The sequence below is a fragment of the Tupaia chinensis genome, unplaced genomic scaffold (assembly GCF_000334495.1).
Source record: "Tupaia chinensis unplaced genomic scaffold, TupChi_1.0 Scaffold000365_1, whole genome shotgun sequence".
Classification (NCBI taxonomy): Eukaryota; Metazoa; Chordata; class Mammalia; order Scandentia; family Tupaiidae; genus Tupaia; species Tupaia belangeri.
The window spans coordinates 1,929,294-1,939,183 of record NW_006159862.1 but is presented as its reverse complement, the minus strand read 5'-3'; the positions used below and the strand labels follow the sequence as shown (position 1 = coordinate 1,939,183).

At 45.6% G+C, this 9,890-nt stretch overlaps 1 protein-coding gene across 2 annotated transcripts in view; it reads right to left on the bottom strand.

The window, feature by feature from the left end:
• Window positions 1-9,890, bottom strand: part of ULK2 (unc-51 like autophagy activating kinase 2) — a gene marked incomplete at its 5' end in the record, with an annotated part of 92,814 nt that overhangs the window by 6,323 nt on the left and 76,601 nt on the right. The window contains 5 exon segments of one of the 2 annotated variants that reach the window (XM_027773702.1): window positions 1-57; window positions 158-276; window positions 1,656-1,834; window positions 5,244-5,452; window positions 6,422-6,580. In XM_027773702.1, coding sequence (XP_027629503.1) covers window positions 1-57; window positions 158-276; window positions 1,656-1,834; window positions 5,244-5,452; window positions 6,422-6,580 — 723 coding nt within the window. 2 annotated transcript variants of the gene reach the window in all.

Sequence of the window (9,890 nt, the reverse complement as noted above, 5' to 3'; positions counted from 1 at the left end):
TAAGTTTCTTGCACATGGTGATGCAGAACTTATATCGCTCGTTGAGATTTCTGACAACTGAAAGAAAGTCAAGATGGGAACTAAGTTTAATTTTCCTCCAGAAAAAGAAGACATAGCGCCTGCTGCTTCCCTGCTGACCGCGCCTCTCCTCCCATACCTTGTTTCACTGCTGTGGACGGGCTCAGCTTCCCAGACTTGATCTGGGCTTTGGCGAGATGCAGGGAGGCAGCGAGCAGCTGCGCCGCTTTCATGTACAACACCAGCTGCTCCACCCGCCTGCGGCAGGACACAGGAGAGAACATCAGCCCGGGCACCGGCACACACGCAGGGCCCAGAAAAAGCCTTCCTAAAGGGTCCCTGCCCTCCCTGCCTGTCTCTGTTTTTGTGACAGAGCATATGCACTCGCTGGAGAAAGACAGATAAAGAGGGAGATAGCGAGGGAAAGTGAGAAGTCACCCCCTAGGAGGGAAGGCCATGCTGCAATCCCTTCTCCTCCATTCTCCTCTCAGGGTTTTGGGCATGCTCGCACAAGTACCTAGTCTGATTTTCAAGCTGCCAGGTCTGGGACTTAAACTGTGACTGGCCCCATGGAAGTCCAATGCCTTAACACCATGCCACCTGCTGGCCCAGCCCTTCCTTGATTTTTTTTCTTTTCTTTAATTTTATTTATTTATGGGACTAGTAGGTGGCGTAGTGACTGTCGCTGGACTCCCATGTTGCCGACAGCAGTTCGAGTCCCGGACCAGTGGCTTAAACTCATGCTGGGCGCATGTGTGTGCGTGCCCAAGATTCCGAGAGGAGAATGGAGAAGAGATTGCAGCGTGGCCATCCCCCCTGGGGGGTGATTTCTGGCTTTCTGTCTCTCTGTCTGTCTCTGTCTTTCTAGCGAGTACATGTGCCCTATAGCAAAAACCTCTCCAAAAAAAAAAAAAATCATTTATTTACTGTTATTCTTCCATTTGACCAGAGAGAGAGGGGAGGAAGGGAGGGATAAAAAAGAATAAGAAAATAAGCCACCAGGTCCTTGGCTGGCCATGTGGGAGTCCAGCACCTTAACCAGCACACACCTGGAGCCCCTGCCTCCTTGATGTTTAGAGCACAAGAAACTCCTGAAGGGAGAAGGCTTGGCACAGAGAAAGATGTGTGCACTTAGATACAACAGAGATAAAAATGAGTACAATCGCTTTGTCATCAAATATCTTTAACATTATCAGGGACAGGGAAGAGTCAACTAAAGTTGCATCATCCCCACGTCTGCTCATATGACGAAATCCAGAGCAGTACAGTAACTTGGAGACTTCCTCGAGGCCTTTTTTTTTTTTTTTTAATTGCCAGAAGACATGTGCACGAGATGGGTGACAGGGAAGCCAGGGAGAAATCACCCCAGAGTGGGGCATGGTCACGCCCCGACCTCGTCTCCGACATTTCGCCATCCCGCTGGGACTGTGGGAACCACGTACTCATGTGCCTGGCACGCTGTTCAAGTCACTATGGCCAGGACTTGGACCACAGTGCCGTGTGGGACCTGGCTCCCCTGAACCCCCCTGAAGCTCTTTCCATGGTGAGATTTGAACCTCTGAGGATGGTACGCCTGTGACTGAGACGTGGGTTCAGAAAGCACGGAGAACCTGGAAACGGAGGGGCCAGGCACCTACCCCCAGTCTTTGCTCAGCTGGCTGATCTGGTCCACCACCACGCTCTCCTGAATCTGGTACAAGGACGCGGCGGCGCTGCACAGCTCAGGGTTCCCTCCACGCACGGCCGTCAGGTCCAGCACACACTCGGTGAACAGCAGCATCACGTTCAGGTGGCGCAAGGTGTCGGTGTGCTCTCGCTGCGGCAAAGCCAGCTTGTCTTAGACTCGCGGTTAGGAAGAGGCACCTACTCCTGTCTGCACGCAGACCACGGCCACTTCTAAAGGTCTACTCTACTTAGGCAACAGCGAAACAGTCAGAGGGCATGAGCTTTTAACCTTCAGAAGGCTGGTAACAAAACAGACAAGTGAAGCCACATGTGGATGTGTGTGTGTTTGCACGTACAAATCAGAGTACCCACTAGTAAGCTTCACGAGGAGGAGGCCACTGAGCTTTTTTACCAGAAAAAAATAAAATGACTAAGTCAATATACATGAGACAGAACCATGACAGAACAGGTATCTAGTCTGTAAGAATATTCTGCACGCTAAGTCACACTAGAGTGTAGTGAGTTCTACTGACTTCTTACCATTTCAAAGATGCTTTAACTACTGGTTTCTTTTCTTTCTTTCTTTTTCCCTCCAGTTAATAGTGATTCCTAATACCAAAGCTCTAAATACCTATTTCTTTTTCAGTTGGTTAAAGAGGAAAGTATGCGGAGACATAACAGCGCTCTGGGGGGTGGGGGGTGTCACTTAAAAATGGGTATTGGAAGACTTAATGCTGAGCCAAGCAAGCCAGAGTATGAGAGGCAGATTTTGCATATACCGCTCAATATATACCGAAGATCTGCGCTCTACAGCAAAAACTGAAAGACGGGAGGTTTAACAGCAGGGACGGTAACTGTAGATACCAGAGATAGTAAGGGAGGAATAACTGGGAGTGGGTAACAGGGGGAGGGAGGGAGGAGAACAGGGAAAAAAACAAACAATATGCCTAACTGACACAAAGTGGAAAATTATTTGCTGGTGATACTGTGTACGGCAACGTCTTGTCTTGACTGATATACCTTGTATTTGTATTGTATACTATGGAGACGTATTATGATTAAATGTAAATACTACACATACACAAAAGGAAAAAATGGGTATTCTGAAAATGTATGTTGTTTTGGGATTTCAGTTATAATGTGTTCTGAAGTTTCCAGTAAGATTAAAAGTCACATGAAACAGAAATGTTAGAGGCCCCACGTAGGACAAGAATCTGTTCTGTGATTAGCCTACAGAGTTGGCCACTCTCATGTGAACCCTGGGCTAAGTCAGCACCGTACCCAGTGCCTGAGGACATGCTCCTGGACACGGGGGGACTGAGCAGCATACCCTGGAAACCATAAAGCTAACCTGCCTCTGTTCAGGACGTGATTGCACACAGTGTACGTTCCCCGGGGAGACAGTGCCCTCCACAAACAGGAGCTTTCCGTGCACTCGGCAGGTGCAGTCCCTACGGTGAGCCGATACGGCGGCATGGCTGGCTGTTATTACTACTACTACTACTGAGCAGCTGATACTTCAGTCTTTTTTTTTTTTTTCCAATGGAGGGAATGTGTGCTTTTTGGAGAGAAACAGAGAGAAGGAAAGTGAGAGAGCACCTCCTATGAGGACAGCCATGCTGCAATCCCTTCACCTCCACCTCTCCTGCTTTCAGGATTTTGGGCATACACACATGCGGATGGGGAGTTTCTCAAGCCACTGGGTCTGGGGCTCAAACCACACAATCTGCCATGTGGGAACCGGCCACCTTATCTTTTTTTAAACCTATGTTTTAAGAGTATTATTTTTATCTTGTTTTTTAAAAAAACCTTGGGAATAAAAAGCTATATTCTTAGGACAAAGATTGTTATTAAAAACCCTGTAAGAAATAAACAAACTGAACAAAACATTAAGAACACACAATCAGTGTGTGTTCCTTCCTATGAACCAAAGCTTGTTATGGACGAGTGTCACCGTCAGTGTTATTCTGAGTGGGTGGGGGTTCGTGAGAACACTTTCACTGGACACGAGAATGCCTCTGAGTAAGGAGAGTCTGTGGGATGGGAAACCACAGCAGACTGAATATGGAGAACAAATCAGGTACTTCAAAAAAGTAACAACGAACTGGTGAAACCCTTATCAAAGGTGCAGGACATACTGTGGAGGGGATGGAGATGTGCATATCTTCGACTTGATTATTATACACTGTATGCACACTTTAAGAAAAAAAATACCATATACCCTACCAAGATACACACAGAGTACATGTACAACAGAAATCAGAATTTTAAAAAACATTAAATTATTTTTCCAGGGGCCGGCAGGTGACATGGTGGTTAGGGCACTGGACTCCCCCACGGTTGATCAAGGTTTGAGTCCTGGACTTGGCGGCTTGCTTTCTCTTTTTTTTGTCTCTCTCTCCCTCTCTCACACGTGCCCTATAGAAATTAAAACAACAATAAATAAAACTAAAAAATTCTTATTCTATCTTTTTTTGGGAAAGGTTTTTGCTATAGGGCACATACACTTGCCAGAAAGACAGAGAGACAGAGAGATAGAAAGTGAGAAATCACCCCCCAGGGGGAATGGCTATGCTGCAATCCCTTCTCCTCTCGGGATCTTGGGCACACATGCATGCACGCCCGGCGTGAGTTTAAGCCACCAGGTCTGGGACTTGAACCACAGTCAGCTACATGGGAGTTCAGTGACATAGCCATTACACTAACTGCTGGTCCCAAAACTAAACAATCCTTAAAAAAATTTTTTTCAGAGAAATCAAGTATTATGTTGTTTGTCTGTTTGTTTGTTTTTTTGAGAGGTTTTTGCTATAGGGCATGTGCGCTCACCAGACAGACAGACAGAGACAGACAGAGAGACAGAAAGCGAGAAATCACCCCCCCGGGGGGGATGGCCATGCCGCAATCCCTTCTCCTCCATTCTCCCCTCGGGATCTTGGGCACGCACGCACACGTGCCCGGCTTGAGTTTTAAGCCACCAGGTCTGGGACTTGAACCACAGTCAGCTACATGGGAGTTCAGTGACATAGCCATTACACTAACTGCTGGTCCCTTGTTTTGTTTTTTAAACTAAAGACTCTTTTAATTGTTAAGAGTTTTTTTTAAAAAAAAGTTCTAAAAATATTTATTTAAATAATGTATTGGGGCCAGCAGGTGGCAGAGTCCTTAAGATGCTAGACTACCACATGGCCAACCACAATTGGAGCCCCAGATCCAGCGGCTTAAAAACCACACTGGGCATGCGTGTGCCCAAAATCCCGGGAGGAGAACGGAGGAGAAGGGACTATGGTGTGACCATCCTCCCAGGGGGATGATTTCTCACTTTCCCTCTCACTATCTCTCCCCAGCAAGTGCACATGCCCTAAGGCAAAAACCTTAAAAAAAAAAAGTGTAAAACGCAAAAAAGAAAATATTATCTGAAAATACATCAACAATATTTCCCAAATAGAAAAGAAGAAGTTAAAATTAGCAACATTTCTGAACTCCTTGCTCTTCCTCTCAATCATAGAACATTCCCACACTGTATTGACACTGCATTAACATGCCACTAGTCTCTCCTGTACCTCCATCAGAGTCTCCTCCGGCAGTTCAGGGGCTTCGAAGGTGATGAGCCCCTCTAGGCTTGGGGGTGAAGCACCGTAAGGCACGTATCTCAGGCCAGAAGCTGCCTCCGCTCCTGGCGGGGAAGAGCCCGAGCACGGCCCAGGTGGGGAGCCCACACACACGCGGCCACTGGCAGAGCACAGGGAGCCTCCTGAGCTGCTGGATCCCACTGCAGAGACAGAGGACAGTGTGGAGCTGAGGGTCAGGCCCGTGTCAGGGCCTCTGCTTCCCCCACTCTCACTAACTGAATAAAACCTATCAAGGCAACACAGGGATGTTAACAGCTGCTGAGCTCCTGCCCTAGAAACAGTTCATTTTCCATGTTCGCTTATCCCTTATCCAAATGTGCATTTTACAGACATCACTATAATGATGAAACCCACCTAAATATATATAGAAATAAGTGCAAAGACTGAGAACCAAGGTATAAAACAATTAATGCAAAAAAGCAAAGCAAGTTTTATAAAAAGGAACAAAAACAATAGTCTATCCTTTTCAAATTTATCTGATCTACTAAAATAGGCATTCAATCTATAAACCGAGAAGCACTATATAGGAGTAGCTGCTTCATAGAGAAATCACATTTATATTTTATACTATATACTGAAAATAAACATACTGTAATTTTTTTAAAAAGGTTTTTGCCATAGGGTGTATGTGCTCACCAGAGAGAGACAGAGAGGGAAAAGTGAGAAATCACCCCCCAGGGAGGATGGCCAAACCACGATTCCTTCTCTGCCATTCTCTTCTCAAGATTTTGGGTGCACACACGTGCACCTGGTATGATTTTCAAGCTGCTGGGGCCAGGACTTGAACCATGGTCAGCCTTGCACATTCAACTATGATGAAAGTGAAAGTACAGGAAGTGGTATGTCATGCCTTACACACCACGCCACCTGCTGGCACCTATTTGTAATAGTTTAACATATGTAATAGGACTTTCACGTAACAAGGTCCCCCCATACAAATATTGACTCATCTAGTCCTTATAACCCTTAAAGGTAACAGAATGTTTTCTTCATTTCACTGGCTAAGAAACTGAAGCCAGAGACACTCAGTAACTTGAGTGAATTCCAACACCCAGTCATTATCAGACCACAGGCTGCAAACATTAGCTGGAGACTGTAACATGACGCACATTCCTCACCAGAGGTTGTTCTTGTTCGAAGGACCACATGGGTACACGTGGGGGCCACGGCACTGTGCGGAGGAGACCCCACAGTGAAGAGGACAGCCCTAGAACTTGCTGCTGCTCCTGTAGGAGGGGCCAGCACACCACCACAGGTTCCTGCAGGAGCTACAACAGAAAGTTCACAAAACATTCTAGTTCCCTGTGCTGGAATGATGTCCCCCTGGAACTCATGTGTGCAAATTAGGTGATGCACTGTAATGACACTGAGAGGATGAAGATTTATTCCAATTATGATGCTGAAAGGTGGGGTCTTCTGGGAGGTGGCTGAGATTAGATGAAGTCACGGGGTCAGGGCACTCACGATAGCTTCATAAGAAGCGGGAGAGCCCAGGATAGGCACAGGGGCAGACATGGACGCATGCTCTGCTCCGTTGTGTAATGCACTGTGCCATCTGGGAGCTGCAGAGTCCTCAAAAAGACACACCCAATGTGGCCTCTTGACCCTGGGCCTCCAAAACCATGAACTAAATGAGCCACTGTTCTTCTGAAACTACCCAGACCCAGGTATTTCTGCTATCAATAAAACAGACTAAACAACCTTAACAGGACTCAAGAAAGCAAAGAAAAGTAAAATGTATATGCAAACCCAACTATTTCAGGAACATTTCATGTGAGGGCTTGAATAATCCAATCAAGAGATAGAGACTTTGTTGGATTGGATTAAATAAACAGATCCAACTATATGCTATTTACAGAAGACATATTTAAATGTCAAAGATACGAGGTTGAAAGTAAAAGTACAGGAATGGCATGCCAGGAAAGCTGGAGCGGCAGCACGGACATCAGACAAAACAGACTTTCACACAACAGAAAGGTACTAGAAGGGAAAAAGAACATTTTAACATGAGAAAGGTTCAACTTGTCAGAAAGATATAACAATTAAAAACATATGCATCTAACAACAGAACCCTAAAATATATACAGCAAAAACTGACAGAACTGAAGAGCTCTAGAAAATTCAATAATAATAGTTAAAGAATTCAATTCCCAACTTTTAATAATAGACAGAAAGAGCAAGCAGAATATTATCAAAGAAATATAAACCAACGAGATTTAACAGACACTTCCAGAACATTCCACCAAATAGCGCAGAATACGTAGTTTTCTAAAGTGCACATGGACCATGCTCTGAGAGATACCACTCAGGCCATGAAACAATTCGTGGTGTGTGTGTGTGCGCGCACACACATACACACCCCTATTATTTTTTTTTTTAAGAGAGATTTTTATTATAGGGTGCGTGCGCTCACCAGAGAGACCAAAAGTGAGAAATCACCCCCGGGGGGATGGCCACACCGCAATTCCTTCTCTATTCCCCTCTCCGGATCTTGGGCACATATGCACATGGCCCGGCATGAGCTGCTGGGTCCAGGACTCAAACCATGCTCAACTACGTGGGAGTCCAGCGACATAACCGTCACACCATTTGTGGTACCACAATTCATGATATATTTGGAGGTAAGGAATGAACACACATCTTCTCCACCCACGATGGAATAAAAAATGAATAAAGAAAGAAATTTGGTGTATTCACAAATATGTGGAAATTGAACAACACAATCCTAAATAAACAACTGGTCAAAAAGAAGCAATAACAGGGCAATTAGGATACGGCCAAGCAAAGAATCAGTGAGGCCCACAGAAACTTCTCAAGCTGGAGCTGGCCTGTAGAGTAGTGGATCAGTGTAGCAGAGCGGGAACTGGATCCCATAGGGCTGACTGCGATTTGAATCCTGGTCCCAGTGGCTTGAAAACCATGCCGGGGGACCAGCAGCTAGTGTAATGGCTATGTCGTTGGACTCCCACGTAGTTGACCGCGGTTCGCGTCCCAGACCTGGTGGCTTAAACTCATGCCAGGCGCGTGTGCGTGCGTGCCCAAGATCCCGAGAGGAGAATGGAGGAGAAGGGGTTGTGGCGTGGCCATCCCCCCTGGGGATGATTTCTTGTTTTCTGTCTTTCTGTCTGTCTGGCAAGCGCCTCTTGACCCTGGGCCTCCAAAACCATGAACTAAATGAGCCACTGTTCTGAAACTACCCAGACCCAGGTATTTCTGCTATCAATAAAACAGACTAAACAACCTTAACAGGACTCAAGAAAGCAAAGAAAAGTAAAATGTATATGCAAACCCAACTATTTCAGGAACATTTCATGTGAGGGCTTGAATAATCCAATCAAGAGATAGAGACTTTGTTGGATTGGATTAAATAAACAGATCCAACTATATGCTATTTACAGAAGACATATTTAAATGTCAAAGATACGAGGTTGAAAGTAAAAGTACAGGAATGGCATGCCAGGAAAGCTGGAGCGGCAGCACGGACATCAGACAAAACAGACTTTCACACAACAGAAAGGTACTAGAAGGGAAAAAGAACATTTTAACATGAGAAAGGTTCAACTTGTCAGAAAGATATAACAATTAAAAACATATGCACCTAACAACAGAACCCTAAAATATATACAGCAAAAACTGACAGAACTGAAGAGCTCTAGAAAATTCAATAATAATAGTTAAAGAATTCAATTCCCAACTTTTAATAATAGACAGAAAGAGCAAGCAGAATATTATCAAAGAAATATAAACCAACGAGATTTAACAGACACTTCCAGAACATTCCACCAAATAGCGCAGAATACGTAGTTTTCTAAAGTGCACATGGACCATGCTCTGAGAGATACCACTCAGGCCATGAAACAATTCGTGGTGTGTGTGTGTGCGCGCACACACATACACACCCCTATTATTTTTTTTTTTAAGAGAGATTTTTATTATAGGGTGCGTGCGCTCACCAGAGAGACCAAAAGTGAGAAATCACCCCCGGGGGGATGGCCACACCGCAATTCCTTCTCTATTCCCCTCTCCGGATCTTGGGCACATATGCACATGGCCCGGCATGAGCTGCTGGGTCCAGGACTCAAACCATGCTCAACTACGTGGGAGTCCAGCGACATAACCGTCACACCATTTGTGGTACCACAATTCATGATATATTTGGAGGTAAGGAATGAACACACATCTTCTCCACCCACGATGGAATAAAAAATGAATAAAGAAAGAAATTTGGTGTATTCACAAATATGTGGAAATTGAACAACACAATCCTAAATAAACAACTGGTCAAAAAGAAGCAATAACAGGGCAATTAGGATACGGCCAAGCAAAGAATCAGTGAGGCCCACAGAAACTTCTCAAGCTGGAGCTGGCCTGTAGAGTAGTGGATCAGTGTAGCAGAGCGGGAACTGGATCCCATAGGGCTGACTGCGATTTGAATCCTGGTCCCAGTGGCTTGAAAACCATGCCGGGGGACCCGCAGCTAGTGTAATGGCTATGTCGTTGGACTCCCACGTAGTTGACCGCGGTTCGCGTCCCAGACCTGGTGGCTTAGACTCAGGACGGGCGCAGGCACGTGCCGGG